At 44.0% G+C, this 19,762-nt stretch overlaps 2 protein-coding genes across 3 annotated transcripts in view; both read right to left on the minus strand.

Annotated features, from left to right (window-relative positions):
• The window catches only part of NR3C1 (nuclear receptor subfamily 3 group C member 1), a 160,611-nt gene that overhangs the window by 48,647 nt on the left and 92,202 nt on the right, over positions 1-19,762 (minus strand). For both annotated transcript variants that reach the window (XM_073355716.1, XM_073355717.1), the window contains exon 3: positions 6,540-6,703. In XM_073355716.1, coding sequence (XP_073211817.1) covers positions 6,540-6,703 — 164 coding nt within the window. The remainder of the gene's footprint in view (positions 1-6,539; positions 6,704-19,762) is intronic.
• Positions 10,758-14,171, minus strand: LOC140916495 (uncharacterized). Its single transcript, XM_073358154.1, has 2 exons — positions 12,359-14,171; positions 10,758-11,771 (listed from the first exon to the last, which is right to left on the minus strand). Exons 1-2 carry the CDS (start codon positions 12,918-12,920, stop codon positions 11,641-11,643), a joined length of 693 nt encoding a protein of 230 aa, XP_073214255.1. The 5' UTR covers positions 12,921-14,171; the 3' UTR covers positions 10,758-11,640.

Raw genomic sequence — 19,762 nt, forward strand, 5'->3', positions numbered from 1 at the left:
GATTTGCTAGTTCTAAAATCTTTAAGGACATGATGAACAGAAATAATCAGTTCAATTCACTAACTATAGATCATACTTCCTTTGCTTAATAAATCAATTAGTTTTAAATATAAAACATGTTTTGATAACTTTCTTCTAATGCATGTGGAACATCTTTAGGTAGTTTCATTTAAATAATCAATCAATATTAAAATACTGGTTTTGTGCATTTTAAATTGAATTTCCATCCAAATAGAACTTGACACAAAGCACGAGTAAAAAAATGAATCATCATCTGGTAAATAAGAAGTGTATTATTCATCATTTTCTTGCAAAATAAAAGTAATAAAAATTAAGAATCTGAATAAATATACGTTAAGCTATATATAGTGTATCTGCCTGATTAGCAAAAAGAACCACCAAATATACCATAAAAGGCTATATTTAGTTGCAAATCAGTCTGGATGACTCTTCCTAATGTCAGCTCTCCACCAGGTAAGAAATACCTCCTCCTTTTCCGGCCGTTTTATACATTAAAAACAAGCTACACATATACCAGTTCAAGCTGGATCCCAATAGAGGACACAAGGACTGATATAAAATGGAAGTCAAAAAACAAAATTAGGTGACATAACTTAGTACAGATCTACAGCAATCTGTCACATCCTCAAACTGTGGGCCCAATCCCGTTATGCTGCAATCCATACCAGGAAAATTCCATGCTTACCTGAAAGTTTCCTGTCTTCAGGCAGTAAAGTCCACAGATCAGTTATAATGGATATTTCAGCCTGCTTGCAGCTCAAAGGCAGAACCAGACCTGTCAGTCACTGGCAGAAGAGGAATGCCTCACCCAGAGAAGCTGCTGTCAGTTGAGAGAACTTCCACAGCCAGAATAATTCCATTCTAGTTTCCTAAATTATGGATTGGGCTAAATATTCTTTGAGGGAAAAAAAGCATAATCTCTCCTTTGGCAGAGAGAATGGGATATTCTTCTTAATGAAACAAATCCAAGTCTTTGGGTTTCAATTTCCATCTTTATTCTGGATGATCCATTTGTTTCCAGTGTGGGCTAGATCTGTGGACCTTATTATCTGAAGAAAGGAAATTTTACATATATCCTCTATCTTCTTCCCTTTGGCACGAAGACATTGAGAAGTTTTCTGCCAAAAAATGGCACTGACAAAAGACTGTATGATAAATATGTAGAAGTTGGTGAATGTATGTATTGATGGCTGTGTAGCAGATATCAATATAGGAAATACTCCAGAAAATTTATTACTCTGGGTGTGTTTCTACTTTTTCTCTCTGTACAGAACGATGATAAGAAAAATTGCCCTTTGGGACAGATAAAGGTGAATCAAATTTGGGAAGCCACCCCCAGCCTCCACAAAAGCTACCATCCATATGCACACCAGAAGAACTGTCTATGGAACAGTACAATGGGAAATGGAGATAAGCCTCCTTTAGGAACTTATTCAGATGTATCAGACAGAGCTCTGCTATGTGTGCTCCTGATTATCTGTGGCTAAAAACAGCATGTGGAATAGGCTGTATGTCTCTGATGTGAAGTAGATGATGGGTAGTTTCATTCAGGTCCTGACATTTCTATGGGGTTGCTAGAGACTGGGAATAGAACAAAGTTGTTCCTATGATCCTTGCACACCTCCACAGAATATCCCCTTTGGACAATGTCCAGTGACAACAGTTTTTACCAAAGCTATAGGTAGCCATATGCTCCCAAAATAAAAGACTCTGACATCAATTGGGGGTCTAATTCCAGACAGGGCTGACTGGAGGCCACGCGGATAGCTCTGAGGCAACTGATAGCAGCTAGTGATGTCGCCTTAGCCCTTGTTCTAGCTACCACTTGCAAAGTGATATTTTTTCCTGTTATACTTCAGAGACTGCTTCAACTTTCTAAAAATCTGTATTCCTTCCTATAGTGTCTGGCAGGAGCCAGGACTGCAAGATGGCTTTTCTGATAATTCTGAATAACCTCAGGTTTTCATAAAAGCTTCCCATTATATCACAAAAAGAGCTGGGAGCTGCTTTGCCTACACATTTAATTTCAAGGACCAAAGCCCCACATACCTGTATGAAACAAATTTGTATCCCACTGTTTTCCGGGGAGAAGCCCTTAGAGATATTTTGGTTGAGAATAATGTCCCCCCATGTTGGCGTTGTTTGTGAAAGATGGGTAGCCAGCTAGGATGATTCATCTCAAAATGAGTAAGGATTGCTGCAAGCAAGAGACATCAGACACCAAACCTTTTCATCTGCCCTTTAGGAGCTAGCATGATTCTTCCAAGGCAAGACTGACATTATGTAGCTTAGGGTGTGAGAATTATGGTAAGCTTTTAATTAAAAAAAAATCTTCCCCAACAACTGCAACTTGCCCACATCTTTCTGCTGGTCATATAAGGAGGCAGAACCTGGTCCATTTCATAATGCTTGTGTATGCACCCCAAAATCATATTGGTGCTGGGGGAGGGGGAAGAAGGGTTGAGCTGCCTTACACATTGTAAGCTCATATCTTCTCTCTCTTTTTTTTTAAATTGTTGCTTTACTACTACTTAGATCAGGGAGAAACCTTGACAGTCGTTTATCACAATGCTGTCATCTAGTGATCTCAAAAAATACATACACCCATTTATAGAATATAACAGGTTGATGAGCATAATTGTTTACAGCAAATGTTGTAAAACTGCTATAATACTATTATGGGATTGTTTAAGATAAACTTATCAATTTCCATATAGGATGTCACACATAGCTGGCATACAGTCTACTTAAACTTTGACCTTCAAAATCACATGCCCTATATAAGTTTTATCACATATTAACACACACAATTTACATAAAAATGACACCAACAACACAACCAATGAAAGAAAAGCAAACAAAAATAAATGATACCAAGCAAAGATAACAATAAACCCTCTCACACTCTCAGTGAATGGGTGTATTATATAAATGTACATGTACTCCATGCTTTAGGTACTCACACCACTATCAATTTTTTTTTTTTTTACTAGGAACATAGTCTAGATATGAGAAAGTTACTTACTTTACAGTAATTGGAAATTTCTCAAGATGGGTAGTCTCCATATGTATTCCACTGTGGGTATGCACGTGCTTCATGCACCCAGAGCTGGAGAATTCTGAAAGCAGCGTCACTTGGCTCATGTATACATCCTCACTCTCCTCATGGCTCCAACCATGAAGGTAGAGCAGACTGAGCATCTCTCCAGTTCTTTCACTCCCACAAATTGAAGAATGCAGAGGTGAAGGAGGGGGTGGGTAGTGCAATATAGATAGGGACCACAGACCTCAAAGAATCTTCACTTGCGATACGGTAAGTAACTTTCTCTTCTTCTTTGATTGCTGGTTCCTATGTCTATTCCACTGCAGGTGACTGATAAGCAGTACTCAAATAGGAGGAGGATACTAGTGGCACAGCTATTTGAAGAACCACTGTCCCGAACAGGGCCATCCCTAGCTATTCTTGGGCCCTAAGCAGCACCCCCAGGGGGCCGGGGCTAGCTTGGGGGGGGTAGGGGGGAACCCCACCCCCCAGCACTCACCAGCAGTGCGGCTGGGGCCGGGTCACTGCACTTCCCACTGCTGGTAAGGGCAGGCCCAGCCCTGTAGCAGTCCTCATTGGGGGTGGGAGTGGGGAGAAGCAGGGCGGGAGCTTTTGGGAAGGGGTGGAGTGGGGGCAGGTGGGGGTGGAGCAGGGGCCATGGGAAAGAGGTGGGGCAGGGGCTGGAGCAGCATGCAGCTGCACAGGGCACCAGAAAATTTGGTGCCCCAAATTTCCTGGTGCCCTATGCAGCTGCATACTTTGCATATGGGTAGGGACAGCCCTGGTCCCAAAAGACGTGTCACCCTTTCCTTGGTGCTCAAGAGGAACCCGCTCTATTGCTTCTTGCTGTAAGGAGGACTCTATTTCTTATTTGAGAATCTCCTCATTAGAATGGCCCCTGAAAAGGGGCAGGAATGAAGGATTTGGAGAGAGCAATAGGGTAAATTAAATTGCATAATTGGAATGGATGAAGATTAACAGACACTTGTCCATTGTTATTTCACTCCAGGTCTGGAAAAAGAGTGCTAGGATGTGTGGGAATCAGCAGTTGGTGATGTCATACATTTGCAGCTCTTGAACGCCTGTCAAAATGTTCATTTGGCTGGGGGCAGGATGATGCTGATGCTCAGGCTGGCAGAAGGTGCAGGGAAACAGGACTTCTGAACCCACTGCCCCTTACATGGTGGCTTACAAGGCTGCTGGTGGTAAAGTGGTTGATTGCCTGTGGAATTTTCTCTTGGGGCCACTATATATGTTCCCAGGGAGAGGAAGGTGGCCCTGGAATCCTTTAGAATGTGTAAGGACCCATCTATCTTTTGGTTAGAGATGGGTTTCATCCAAGGGCAGGTTCTCCACAGTGTTCTGGATCTCTCTGAGAAACCCCGAAGCGTGAAGCAATGATTCAAGGCACATGACAATGGCTATTGCCATTTATCTTGAAGGTGTCTCTGCTGCTTCTACCACTGATCCTGGCAACCGACTTGCCTTCCTCAATGAGAGCGTGGAATGGAGCTGTCGTGTTAAGGAAACTTGTTGATGAAGTCCATGGATTTGGAATATTTCAGGTAATCATACTTAGGCAACAGTGCTTGGTAATTGGCTATTCTGAACTGAGGGTTAGAAGAAGTGAAGACCTTCCTTCCCAATAAATCTAGGTGTTTACCTGCTTTGTCAACCAGAGTAGACTTAGGGTATTGCTGTCTAGAAGTCTCCATAGCAAACTGGATAACCAAAGAATTAGTTGTAGAATGAGAAGACAATAGCATTTTTCTGCTCTCTTAGGGGTACGGCACTAGTGGCTGGGGTACACCAGACTGCTCTTGCTGGTTCCAGAATGGCTTCATTAACAGGAAGCACTATTTGGCTGGATCCAAAAGCCTGTAGGATGTCCAGGAGTTTATGTTGGGGATCCTGAATTTCCTCAAGGGAGATCTGCAGTGCCACTACCATCCTACATAACAGTTCCTGGAACTGCTTATGGTCACTAGGGATATGTATGGGAGAAGATATTGGAGAAACTGCTTCATCCATAGATGATGACAGTCTTGTCGGTACCAGAAGAATTGCTGGATATGGCTCATAATCCTCCCGCTTCCATGGGGTCAGATGGAAGCTCTGGCTGTCCTCTTGCAGGGGAATGGTGAACTGACTCCCTAGCGGATCACGTCAACTCTGCAGGGTGGTACGGCCCCAACATGGCCAGTAAAACAAGTCAAAGTGTGTTTGTGGAGGTGCCCACAGCTTGGGGTACCAACAGCTGTGAGGCAGGTGCTGAGGTGGAGGTTGGCTCCAGACTAGTCCAGGTCCCCTGTCCTCAGGTCCCCTGTCCTCAGAGGAGGAGACATCAGTTCCTCAGGGGTTCAGAATCTACTGAGAGAGAAAATGCCAATTCTGGATCCATCAGTGGTACTGACGGTTCAGCTGGAAGGAAACCATGGCTGGACAATGGGATGGGGAACACACTCCTCCCTTAAGGAAATTGGGGGATCAAGGAGAGCAAAAATGTCATCAGGTGGAGCATGAGACTCTGCTGTCCCTGGAGTGTGAGGGGTCCTGTCTCTCCAAATCAACTTATGCAGGGTTATATCCAACTTCTTAGAAGTGGACCTGGAGGAGGATTTGCTCTCATGTTTATGAGAATGCTTCCTGCCTTCTTGACAAGACCCCGATGGGGTCTGTGGGAGTAGATTCCCTTGCCTAACTCAGACCTCATGGCAGGAAGTGCAATCCTTGCTGAGTCAAGCTGCTGAATGGGGTTGGGGGAAAGGTCCCCCAGCCCAGATCCGACTGTGATCTCTTAGCTTTCTCCGTTAAGTGCTTCTTAAGACAAATTCCTGCACTTCCTGGTACTACTGGGAAAAGTGTACCAGACACTGCACCGTGCCATGACACAAGCTTCCCCATGGCAGGACAGGCAGCACTGATGGTCATCACTGACTAAGAAGGAGCATGGGCAACAAGTACAGATCTTGAAGTGTACAGGCCTGAATGTAGTACAGCACCCTTAACGTGGTACACAAGGATAATTCCCCAAGACGGGGAATTACTTAACTATAAAACTTAGCTAAAACTATTGAGTAAAATTCAAAACTATTTACTATATATTTTTACAGACTAAAGAACAAAGGAAGACAAAGATCCGGATGCTGGAGGATCTGACGTAGGTCACACGGTGGTAAGAAGGAACTGGAGAAGTGGTTGGTCAGCTCTGGTCTTTACCTCCACAGTTGGAGGCACAGAGGACAGTGAGGGTACATGAGCAGACCAACAGACACTACTTTCAAAATTCTCTGACTCTGGGCACATGGCGTACACGTGTACCCACAGTGGAATACACATGAGGTCAGCATTTGTAGAAGAAATAGTTAATTTCCCATAGGATTCTAGGAAGTAGCAAGGATGCCTGCAGAGGCATTAGGTTGTACATATGTTTTATAATTTTTAACAGATAATAAACTCTCAAAACACATCCTACCTTCCACAGCTCTTTTGAAGAATACTTTGCAGCTGCCGCAAGTTAGGACACCATAATGACATCCAGAGGCTTCATCAGAACAGACCAGGCAAAGCTTGGGAGGTGGTCCTGTTGCTGTTGAGGTGGTGGATGGAGAAGAGCTTACATCAGATCTCACTCCAGGGCTAAAAAACAAACAGGAGGGAAGAAATTTCAGTCATACTTCTTGGAAAACCATGTCATAGTCAGAAGAGGAGTCACGTATGTTAAGTAACTTCAGTAATGTATTTACATAGTATATTTTGCATTTAGACCTGTTAAATCTATCATCTTTGTTACAGATTATGTACCCAGTGATATGCAGGTATTAAAATGTTGTATTGCTTATATCAGAGTCATGATTCAAGAAATTCAACAAAAACAATATTCTTTTTCCAGGCTACTAATTAATCACAGAAATTCATGATGGAACTTCACATCTTAGTCAGCAGGTGGAAATTCCTACAGCTTTCTAGATTTTAATCCATACTGAAAATTAACCCCTATATTAATAGAAGTAATGGACCCACTCAATCCAGGAGCTTAAACTAAGATATTTAACAATACTAGGGTTCCCAGATATCCCTAATGGGGAAGAGGGGGAGTTGGAGGAGTGAGAGAGACCCTGTTGCTCTTTAATCTTCTACCCTAAGTCCCCCATACTTTGTAAAATCCTCAACTCTTTTTTCTTTTTTTTAAATATTGCTTTAAATCGGTATTTCCCAAACTGTTGAAAACGGAGTTTCAGGAATAAAACCCGATTAAGTGCCACTGCCCATTCCATGAGTTGTTAAAGGCCTGCCCATCTTAATTTATGCATCTTCAGCCTCATTTTCCCCCTCCTCTCTGCCTAAGCTAGTCCTACATCAGCCTGCCTCCACTTTATAATACACTTATAAATCTTCATACCACTTCTCCTTTCTTACACATTTTAATGAGATGTGAAACAATTAAAATATCCCATTTGCATCCGAGTGAGCATCAGCTAAATGAATGGGACAATTCACACCAGGCTCTCCAGCAGATATTGCTGCATCAGTTATACTTGATTCATGCTTTGAAGATTTTCTTCGCAGCCAAACAACTTTCAAACAGAGGCTTTCAAACAAATAATAATAAATAAATAATACTAATACTACAACTAATAATAATACATAGAAAAACCGCTGGAGAACAAATAGGCGGCCTTTGCTGCAGCTGGTCCTTTGTATCCTTTACTAGGGAACAGTTAACCTGTTGGGACCACCACTTTAGGTCAACCTTAAATGCTAGAAAGTATAATTCACAAATGTCTCTACTTCTAACCTCCCACTTTACCTAACATTCTTGTAGAAAACTAAACTGTAGTTAATGTGTGTTTTTTTGAAAATTTACATTCAGAAATCTTTGCTGACAGGCTCAGTGTCTCTTGTCCAAACACAAGAGTGTTTGTCTCAGGGTTATCAGCAAGAGATAGTTTAATAAATTATTATAATATTATATATATATATATATATATATATATATAAATTATTATTATTATTATTATCCTTTGGGCTATCTGCAAAAATAATAAGGAAAGAAAATTTAGCAGAACCATGACAAGCTTACACTACGAAAGAGTTTGACAACATTTCTCTTTTATGGGATTAATGTCAATATCTATAGATTCGCAGTTAGCGAACATGTGGAAATTTGGCTGAGAAAAATTAAAATCCATGAGCAGAAAGAGTACAAACTAGTCAGAAACAGATTCTATTGAGACAAACAACAACGAGCAGCAAAATGCAGAATTATTTAGAACATCTAAACAAAAGATTGCAATGTAGAATAAGAAAGTAGGATTCTTTATCAAAACAGACTAATAAAAACAAGCAAAAATCCCATGTGGAGGTAAATCCACATGCTTGTTTATCAAATGATTAATAAAAACAAGCCCAAGTTCTTGTCAGAGAAAAATGAAATAAGATCAAACAGTTAAAAGCTAAATCTGTGTATCATGATTTTTTTTTAAATGGATTTGGAAAGTATTAAGCAAAATAAAAATAAAGCTCAACGCATCTTGATAACACCAAATAATAACTGAACTCAGAAGACGGGGAAGCAAACATGTTTAGTAGCAGGGCTCAATAATTACAGGCAGCTTTGATTAGTGTTATGGAACCAACAGAACTTTCCACATAAATAACTAATGGGGAAAATAGAGATGTAAATTTTTTATTCAAGTCTATTTTGGTTTTCTAATGATATCATTTGTTGATTTTCTTACACCTAACCCCCTGTCCATCCTTCAAGCCCCAGACTGTAACTTCTGTCTGAAACACAGACAACTTAAAGTGACCATTTTGGCAAACTGTATGCAAAGGAGAAGTTTCTTTAAGGGTGTGGATCCAAAACCTTTGAAGTCAATGGGAACTATGCCATTTACTTGAAATGGGAGAAGGATAATACCCTAACCCAGGAGATTACTTTTATTATAGTTCACTTTTGTTCACTGCACAGGGAGTCTTTCTTTGTTAGAGTCAAAATATCAGCATGAAGAAATCATGAATACACAATTCATAGTTTTAAATCATCCCATAAATAACGAATACTCATTAATTTGCTAATTTTGCACATTTTTAAGAATAGGTTATAAACTGTATCCCTTTTCCTCCTTGCAGAATCACCTACAAAGCACTGCTCAAATAAGAGAGAGAAATCATGCATGGAAGGTAATTTCTAACATTATTCTAAGATTATTTCCTCCCCCTCCCTCCACACACCTTGGAAAATGAGGGTATGTCTACACTACGGAATAAGGTCGAATTTATAGAAGTCGTTTTTTTAGAAATCGGTTATATATTCGAGTGTGTGTGTCCTCACAGAAAATGCTCCAAGTGCATTAACTCAGCGGAGCGCTTCCACAGTACCGAGGCTAGAGTCGACTTCCGGAGCGTTGCACTGTGGATAGCTATCCCACAGTTCCCACAGTCTCCGCTGCCCATTGGAATTCTGGGTTGAGATCCCAATGTCTGATGGGGCTAAAACATTGTCGCGGGTGGTTCTGGGTACATATCGTCAGGCCCCCGTTCCCTCCCTCCCTCTGTGAAAGCAAGGGCAGACAATCGTTTCGCGCCTTTTTTCCTGAGTTACCTGTGCAGACGCCATACCAAGGCAAGCATGGAGGCCGCTCAGCTCACTTTGGCAATTAGGAGCACATTAAACACCACACGCATTATCCAGCAGTATATGCAGCACCGGAACCTGGCAAAGAGATACCGGGCGAGGAGGCGACGTCAGCGCGGTCACGTGAGTGATCAGGACATGGACACAGATTTCTCTGAAAGCATGGACCCTGCCAATGCATGCATCATGGTGCTAATGGGGCAGGTTCATGCTGTGGAACGCCGATTCTGGGCTCGGGAAACAAGCACAGACTGGTGGGACCGCATAGTGTTGCAGGTCTGGGACGATTTCCAGTGGCTGCAAAACTTTCGCATGCGTAAGGGCACTTTCATGGAACTTTGTGACTTGCTTTCCCCTGCCCTGAAGCGCATGAATACCAAGATGAGAGCAGCCCTCACAGTTGAGAAGCGAGTGGCGATAGCCCTGTGGAAGCTTGCAACGCCAGACAGCTACCGGTCAGTTGGGAATCAATTTGGAGTGGGCAAATCTACTGTGGGGGCTGCTGTGATGCAAGTAGCCCATGCAATCAAAGATCTGCTGATATCAAGGGTAGTGACCCTGGGAAATGTGCAGGTCATAGTGGATGGCTTTGCTGCAATGGGATTCTCTAACTGTGGTGGGGCCACAGACGGAACCCATATCCCTATCTTGGCACCGGAGCACCAAGCCGGCGAGTACATAAACCGCAAGGGGTACTTTTCGATAGTGCTGCAAGCTCTGGTGGATCACAAGGGACGTTTCACCAACATCAGCGTGGGATGGCCGGGAAAGGTACATGACGCTTGCATCTTCAGGAACTCTGGTCTGTTTCAAAAGCTGCAGGAAGGGACTTTATTCCCAGACCAGAAAATAACTGTTGGGGATGTTGAAATGCCTATATGTATCCTTGGGGACCCAGCCTACCCCTTAATGCCATGGCTCATGAAGCCGTACACAGGCAGCCTGGATAGTAGTCAGGAGCTGTTCAACTACAGGCTGAACAAGTGCAGAATGGTGGTAGAATGTGCATTTGGACGTTTAAAGGCGCGCTGGCGCAGTTTACTGACTCACTTAGACCTCAGCGAAACTAATATTCCCACTGTTATTACTGCTTGCTGTGTGCTCCACAATATCTGTGAGAGTAAGGGGGAGACGTTTATGGCGGGGTGGGAGGTTGAGGCAAATCGCCTGGCTGCTGGTTACGCGCAGCCAGACACCAGGGCGGTTAGAAGAGCACAGGAGGGCGCGGTACGTATCAGAGAAGCTTTGAAAACCAGTTTCATGACTGGCCAGGCTACGGTGTGAAAGATCTGTTTGTTTCTCCTTGATGAAACCCCCCGCCCCTTGGTTCACTCTACTTCCCTGTAAGCTAACCACCCGCCCCTCCTCCCGTCAATCACCACTTGCAGAGGCAATAAAGTCATTGTTGCTTCACATTCATGCATTCTTTATTCATTCATCACACAAATAGGGGGATGACTACCAAGGTAGCCCAGGAAGGGTGGTGGAGGAGGGAAGGAAAATGCCACACAGCACTTTAAGCACAGCACTTTAAAAGTTTACAACTTTAAAATTTATTGAATGACAGCCTTCTTTTTTTTGGGCAATCCTCTGTGGTGGGGTGGCTGGTTGGCCGGAGGCCCCCCCACCGCGTTCTTGGGCGTCTGGGTGTGGAGGCTATGGAACTTGGGGAGGAGGGCGGTTGGTTACTCAGGGGCTGCAGTGGCAGTCTGTGCTCCAGCTGCCTTTGCTGCAGCTCAACCATACACTGGAGCATACTGGTTTGGTCCGCCAGCAGCCACAGCATTGAATCCTGCCTCCTCTCATCACACTGCCGCCACATTTGAGCTTCAGCCCTCTCTTCAGCCTGCCACTTACTCTCTTCAGCCCGCCACCTCTCCTCCCGGTCATTTTGTGCTTTCCTGCACTCTGACATTATTTGCCTCCACGCATTCGTCTATGCTCTGTCAGTGTGGGAGGACAGCATGAGCTCGGAGAACATTTCATTGCGAGTGCGTTTTTTTTTCTTTCTAAGCTTCACTAGCCTCTGGGAAGGAGAAGATCCTGTGATCATTGAAACACATGCAGCTGGTGGAGAAAAAAAAGGGACAGCGGTATTTAAAAAGACACATTTTATAAAACAGTGGCTACACTCTTTCAGGGTAATCCTTGCTGTTAACATTACATACATAGCACATGTGCTTTCGTTACAAGGTCGCATTTTGCCTCCCCCCACCGCGTGGCTACCCCCTCAACCCTCCCCCCTCCCTGTGGCTAACAGCGGGGAACATTTCTGTTTAGCCACAGGCAAACAGCCCAGCAGGAATGGGCTCCTCTGAGTGACCCCTGAAGAAAAGCACTCTATTTCAACCAGGTGACCATGAATTATATCTCACTCTCCTGAGGATAACACAGAGAGATAAAGAATGGATGTCGTTTGAATGCCAGCAAACATACACTGCAATGCTTTGTTCTACAATGATTCCTGAGTACGTGTTACTGGCCTGGAGTGGTAAAGTGTCCTACCATTAAGGACACAATAAGGCTGCCCTCCCCAGAAACCTTTTGCAAAGGCTTTAGGAGTACATCTAGGAGAACCGCGAATGCCAGCGCAAAGTAATTCTTTCACATGCTTGCTTTTAAACCATGTATAGTATTTTAAAAGGTACACTCACCAGAGGTCCCTTCTCCACCTGCTGGGTCCAGGAGGCAGCCTTGGGTGGGTTCGGGGGGTACTGGCTCCAGGTCCAGGGTGAGAAACAGTTCCTGGCTGTCGGGAAAACCGGTTTCTCTGCTTGCTTGCTGTGAGCTATCATCTTCTTTGTCCCCAAAACCTGCTTCCGTATTGCCTCCATCTCCATTGAAGGAGTCAAACAACACAGCTGGGGTAGTGGTGGCTGAACCCCCTAAAATGGCATGCAGCTCATCATAGAAGCGGCATGTTTGGGGCTCTGACCCGGAGCGGCCGTTCGCCTCTCTGGTTTTCTGGTAGGCTTGCCTCAGCTCCTTCAGTTTCACGCGGCACTGCTTCGGGTCCCTGTTATGGCCTCTGTCCTTCATGCCCTGGGAGATTTTGACAAAGGTTTTGGCATTTCGAAAACTGGAACGGAGTTCTGATACAACGGATTCCTCTCCCAAAACAGCGATCAGATCCCATACCTCCTGTTCGGTCCATGCTGGAGCTCTTTTGTGATTCTGGGACTCCATCATGGTCACCTGTGCTGATGAGCTCTGCATGGTCACCTGCAGGTTGTCACGCTGGCCAAACAGGAAATGAGATTTAAAAGTTCACGGTTCTTTTCCTGTCTACCTGGCCAGTGCATCTGAGTTGAGAGTGCTGTCCAGAGCGGTCAGAATGGAGCACTCTGGGATAGCTCCCGGAGGCCAATACCATCGAATTGTGTCCACAGTACCCCAAATTCGAGCCGGCAAGGTCGATTTAAGCACTAATCCACTTGTCAGGGGTGGAGTAAGGAAATCTATTTTAAGAGCCCTTTAAGTCGAAATAAAGGGCTTCATTGTGTGGACGGGTGCAGGTTTACATCGATTTAACGCTGCTAAATTCGACCTAAAGTCCTAGTGTAGACCAGGGCTGAGAAATATTTTTCTTTGGGGTACTTAATGTTTCTCATTGAGATAGTCATACTTAATACTAAGCCCCCCCATGCTCAAAGATTCCTCTTCACTTCCTACTGTGGAGAAAATCTTCAGCTTCAATAACAGGTCAAGGTTACCATTTAATACAACTATCCATTCAGAGAATCCAGGAGAATGAAGGAAAATGTACGTGGAATGGAGTTACTTTTTGAATTCACTTTGATATTTGGCTGTTTTCTCACTAATGGTAAATATTTTTCTAACAATAAGATCAACAGATTGGACCAGGAAATTCAATATTCAGGAAAGTTCCTGAAAGAACCACTGCTATTATCAACATCTGTCTCTACTGTCATCTACAGAAGCATTCAAACCTTTCTAAAACTGTGATTAACACATGACCACTTGGCACTTTCTAACTTCAACACTCCACTTTTTCTAAGACAATATCCACTTTGCACCTCTTCACACATGGTCTTTGAGTGAGATGTTTTCACCATTTGCTTCTGCAATGCTTCTCTGGAGTACTTTAAATCATCATAGTGGCTGAAGACTGTACGATGCATAAGTAAGCCTATGACAGGATCTCAGCCTCCTCAAAATCATAGGTTTCAGAGTAGCAGCCAATGAAGTGAGCTGTAGCTCACGAAACCTTATGCTCAAATAAATTTGTTAGTCTCTAAGGTGCCACAAGTACTCAAAATCATAGTCTGCTATTTTCTTGATTTAGGAGGGAGAGCATGGGCGGTAAGTAGAGCCCTCCTTTGGGGAGGCTAGCCCCCAGCTCCACCTGTTCTGTTCCCTGAGGCCAGAGCCCCACCACCCCTCTGCAGCTGGAGCCACAAGACCCCTGCCACTGCCTAGTGGCTGGAGCCATGAGCCCCTTCCACCTGGAGAAGCACCGAGCATCCCTCCCGCCCTCCCTGGCTAGAGGAGGTCCTGAGCGCCCCCGCAGCCAGGAGCCTTGGGCCGGCCACAGCCATGCCGTGCCTCCCCAGCCCAGACCCCAAGCTGTCCCAGGGAAAAGCATCTCCTCCCAAAGAAACTTTTCATATGCCCATGCAGGTTCCCATGTGGCTAAGGAAGTGGTATTTGCTACTCAGCTTCCTGGGTTCATCAGTAATCTCTCTGGAGTCAAGGAGATTACTGATGAGCCCGGGGAGCTAAACAGAAACATACTGCCTCCTCAGCCGCCCCGAACCTGCATGGGGTGTAATAAAGCAAAAACTTCGCCCCACCAAATCCCACAACTCAGCGTCCGGCAGCTTGTTGACTCATTTTCAATTTGTGATCCACTGTAACCCCCAAATCCTTTTCTGCTGTACTATTGCCTAGCCAGATGTTCCCCATTTTGTAGTTGTACATCTGAGTGTTCCTTCCTAAGAGTAGTACTTTGCACTTGTCTTTACTGGATTTCATCTTCTTGATTTCAGATCAATTCTCCAATTTGTCAAGGTCATTTAGAATTCTAATCCTGTCCTCCAAAGTGTTACCAACCCTTCCCAGCTTGGTGTCACCTCTACTCTGTTATCCAATTAGTTAATGAAAATATTGACTAGTATCAGACAGGCCTCGCCCCTGTGGGTCCTCCCTGGATACATCCCCCCACTTTGACAGAGAAGCATTAATAACTACTCTGAATACAATCTTTCAACCAGGTTTACACCAATCTTATAGTAATTTCCCTAGTTTGCTTATGAGAATTTCATGAGAGACTGTGTCATAAGCCTTACTAAAATCAAGATATATCACATCTGCAGCTTCCCCTCTATCTACTAGGACGGTAGCCCAGTCAAAGAAGGAAACGAGGTTTACTTGGCATGATTGGTTCTTGACAAATCTATGTTAGCTATTACTGAGGCTGAGAGTTTGTCACAAAGGTCACAGAAGTCATGGATTCTGTGACTTTTCACGACCTCCGTGACTTCTGCAACGGCTGGTGAGGCTGGCCTGAGGGCCACCTGAGAAGCTCGGGCAGCCCTTGGGCTAGCCGCACCGACCACTGCTGGGGCAGTCCCGGGGCATCCCCCTCCCCCCACCCCAGCAGCAGTTTGGGGGCGGGGGGCAGTGGCTCAGGGTCCAGGAGGAGGTGAGGGCTCTGGGTGGTGCTTACCTCGGGGGGGGGGGGAGAGGGGGAAATGGGACGGGGCTCCCCAGAAGTGGCAACATCCCTCAGCTCCTAGGGGGAGGCGTGGCCTGCACGTTCCCGGTTCCCGGCCAATGGGAACTGCAGAGCCAGCACCTGGGGAGAAGGCAGTGCGCAGATCTGCCTGGACACATCTCCGCCTAGGAGCTAAGGGAAGGGGATGTTGCCGCTTCCGGGGAGGTGCAGAGCCGGGTAGGAAGCCTGCCAGCCCTGCCAACACCCCTCTCCCAGCACCAGTGGGGGATCCTTGCCCCCCTGGGCTGCCCTCCCCTCCAAACACCCATGCTGCCCCCGGGCCGCGCCCCTCCCTAAGATTTAGTCAGGGGTACATAGTACAAGTCATGGACTGGTCACGGGCTGTGAATTTTTGTTTACTGCCTGTGAACCTGTCCATGACTTTTACTAAAAATACCTGTGACTAAAACGTAGCCTTAGCTATTACTAGTACCCTTTAGGTGCTTACAATTGATTAATAATTTGTTCCAGTATCTATTCAGGTATCAAAGTTAGGCTGACTGGTATATAATTCCCCAGGTTCTTTTTATTCCTCTTTTTAAAGACAGGTATTACTGTTTGTCCTTCTCCAGTCCTCTGGGAACTTACCCATCCTCCATGAATTCTCAAATTTCTAATGGTTCCAAGATTGGTTCAGCTAGCTCAAGAACCCTAGACTAATTTCCGATTACATCTAACTTATCTAAATACTCTTTTAAATCTGTTATCTCCCTATTTCAGGCTGCGTTCCTTCCCCTTTGTTAGCATTTATTGTGTAATTATCTGGTCACCATTAACCCTTTTAGTGAAAAATGAAGCAAAATAGGCATTAGACACCTCACTGATGCCATCTATTATCAGCTCTCCTTCTCGCTAAGTAGAGGATCTACGCTTTCCTTTCCAGAGAGGATATGGTGGATAATAGTCTCACCAACACTAATTGAAATTTAATGCTTGAACTTAAATAGACAAACCAGCATGTACAAAACAGCAAATCCAGTTAGAATGATTGACCTCTGAGACCTGAGCACTGAAATGGGATAAAAAAACTTCCAAACTGTGTGTCGGACAAATGAAAACCTTATGTCATATGAGATTTTCAGGCATCTTATACTCTGTCTTTTATTAACAAAGGTTAGAGACAACCTACCAAATCTTTTCCATAGTGTTCTGTGACCTTGGCTTATTTCATTATGGTTATTTTATCTCTACTTCTAATACTTTCTTTCATCTAAGATTACTTGAATTGGGTCTCGGAAATGTTAGCTGGGGCAATTAGTAATAGATGCCACAGAAAGAGAACCTCAATTCTGATCTTAGGTAGAGGGAGAACCATGATTAGGTAATGGCTTGGATACACAGGCGAAGCTACAGTTCCCCCATTGCCTCAAATTATGACAGTGATGGCCAAGGCAGCTAGGGTTTGGAGAAGTGAATGATCTGAAAGGTCTTAGACATTATCCAATGTAATTAAAAAAATATAACAGGGTAGTCTGTGACCATACTATGAAATTAGATGATCCCACCATCAGAGTAAGCCTCCAACATTTGCCCTCAATGCCTGCATAGGTTAGTTAAGTATTATTAGTCTCATTTTACAGCTAGGAAACTGAGGCAGGGGTGGATCAGGTGACTTGTCTAAGCTTTCACAGAAAGTCTGTGGCACAGCTGGGAAGTGAACAAAGGCCTCCACTCCCTAGTGGAACCATTCTGTCTCTTTAGACTAACCTTTTCCTGGGGGGAAGAGGGAGAAACATTTAAAGAAGACAATTTGGCTACCATTTTGATAGTGTACTCACCGCTATTACCTGTCTATCTTTGAACCTGGGCAGAGCGTGCTTCCTTTGCATCGTCTCACTGTGCCTCCCAGATCAGAGGAGCTGCTGCTGTCTTCAAGCATAAGCAAGATCAAAGCTCCCATGCCTACTTGTTTGCTCATGTAAGCAAACTCCTATTACATGAAGAAAAGGAGTACTTGTGGCACCTTAGAGACTAACAAATAGAGACTGTAGCAAGAAACATTTACTGTAAATTTTACATAGGCATGCATCCGATGAAGTGAGCTGTAGCTCACAAAAGCTTATGCTCAAATAAATTTGTTAGTCTCTAAGGTGCCACAAGTACTCCTTTTCTTTTTGCGAATACAGACTAACACGGCTGCTACTCTGAATCCTATTACATGAAAAAGTTCCTTTTTCGTGCCATAACACAAATAGGGCCCAACAATGCACTCCTATTGCCACATTAAAACGCTACATATACTCCCTGAATGGTTGTAAGATTAAGTGTAAAATGATCTGCTCTCAGTTCCAGAAAACTTAAGCTCATTAGCTTTTGCACTTGCTGACCAATGAGCTTTATATCCACAACCTTTTTGAATTCCTTAGTCGTGATTACTTTTCTTACTGTTCTTTTAAGAAATGATTCCCATGTGATTATCCTAGTACCTGTTAACCCATTAAAGTCCTTATTATTGTCATGTTCCTGGCAGACAGGATAACACAAGAAGAGCCATACTGGGTCAATTAATGATCCATCTATTCCAGTATCCAACACTGGCTAATACCAGAGCTTCAGGAGGAGCATACAGAATAGGGGTGGGGTGGGGGTTGCAGATATCTACCTGTTTTCCCCTTTATATACTGGCATTATATTTTCTGTCCCTTTCCTAATAGTTCCTAACATTCTGTTAGCCTTTTTGACCACTGCAGTGCACAGCCAGAGGAACCAAGAGCAGGGAGTCTGTCCCTCTTGTGTGCTCAGTAAGCCCTGCTGGCCCACAGACAATGCAGAGGAGGAAGCCATCTGATTCAAGTGTAGGGGAGACAAAGGCTGGACAAGAGAAGAGCAAAAGGAGTAGGAGGGGACTAGAGGGAGAAGAAGAAAAACTGCCTGGGAGTTGGAGGAGAGGCATTGACTCTATTTGGGCAAGAAGACTGACTGGGAGCCAGTGGGGATGGAAGTGACATGAGACACAGATTGAATGAGGAGCTAAGAGGGGACTGGCTGGGCAAGGGAGACTGGGACAAGAAGCCTCAAGAGTGGACACTGGGACTGTTTACATGAAGAGAATGGGGTGGTATGAGACTGGGAAAGGGATAGGTTGGAAGGGATGGGGCAGAAGGGGTCAAGCTTGGGTAGAATGGGCAGAAGAGTTCACGTCCACTAGAGCACACGTCCCTCTGGAGCTTCGAATGGAACCTAAGTATCTCAAGTCCTGTCAGCATATATCTGCGAAAGCCACTAACAAAGCATGTTTCACTCTCAGTGTTAGTCCACATAGAGCAGTGGTTCTCAAACTTTTGTACTGGTGACCCCTTTCACATAGTAAGCCTTTGAGTGTGACCCCCCCTTATAAATTAAAACAACTTTTTAATATATTTAACACCATTATAAATGCTGGAGGAAAAACGGGGTTTGGGGTGGAGGCTGACAGCTAGCGACTCCCTGTGTAATAACCCAACTCCCAGTTTGAGAACCCCTGACAGAGGGTGACAACGTAACTGCTACCACATACTCCATTAGCTCAAGTGAAAGGTATCTGTGCAGTGTATCTAATCCTGCTGATGACCATGCAAGTCAACATGATGTCACATGATGTTTTCAGATTGCTTTTTTAGAAATGTAGGAAATTACATAAGTGATGGTAAAAAGATTACAGTTACAAATTCAAGCACTCTAAAGTTAGAAAATGCCTGAATTAAGGCTGATTGTGCAACCTTAATTTGGTCTACTTGTATCATATGTATTATGATAATTACATGATCACACACTTTTTCCACAGGACCCTGCCTCATTAAGTGAACTGAATGGATGGTGTTCAGTTAATAAGCAGCTATTCCATTTTGTTTTATTCTCATTATTCAACATATGGCCTTAGTTCTTATTTATTTCACACTACTCAAACACTATTATTAACACAGAATGGCCTCTTGAGCTTTTCTATTGAACTAACCACTACTGAACCTGAGTGCTTCACAAACACAAATTGATATTCAAAACACCCCCGTGAAATAAACAGGTATTATCGTCAGCATTTTATGGATGGAGAGCTGAGGCATGAGATTAAGATTAAAAAGTATGTATTAACTTTGGGCGCCAAATATAAGATACCTAAGATCTGCTTTTTCAAAGTACTTTATTATTATATAGTACTTTATACATTCAAGTACACTTCTCATTTTCTTCATTTCCAGCTGTGAGTGCTCAGCACTTTTGCAAAAGAGACTGTAGTGTCTCAAGCTGGACACTCATAAAATTAGGAGGAATTCACGAGTGATCACCTATGAAAAATTTGGTTTGAGTGACTTGACCAGCAACACATAAGAGCTCTATGAAGAGA

This window comes from Lepidochelys kempii, chromosome 8 (assembly GCF_965140265.1).
Source record: "Lepidochelys kempii isolate rLepKem1 chromosome 8, rLepKem1.hap2, whole genome shotgun sequence".
In the NCBI taxonomy this organism is placed as follows: domain Eukaryota; kingdom Metazoa; phylum Chordata; order Testudines; family Cheloniidae; genus Lepidochelys; species Lepidochelys kempii.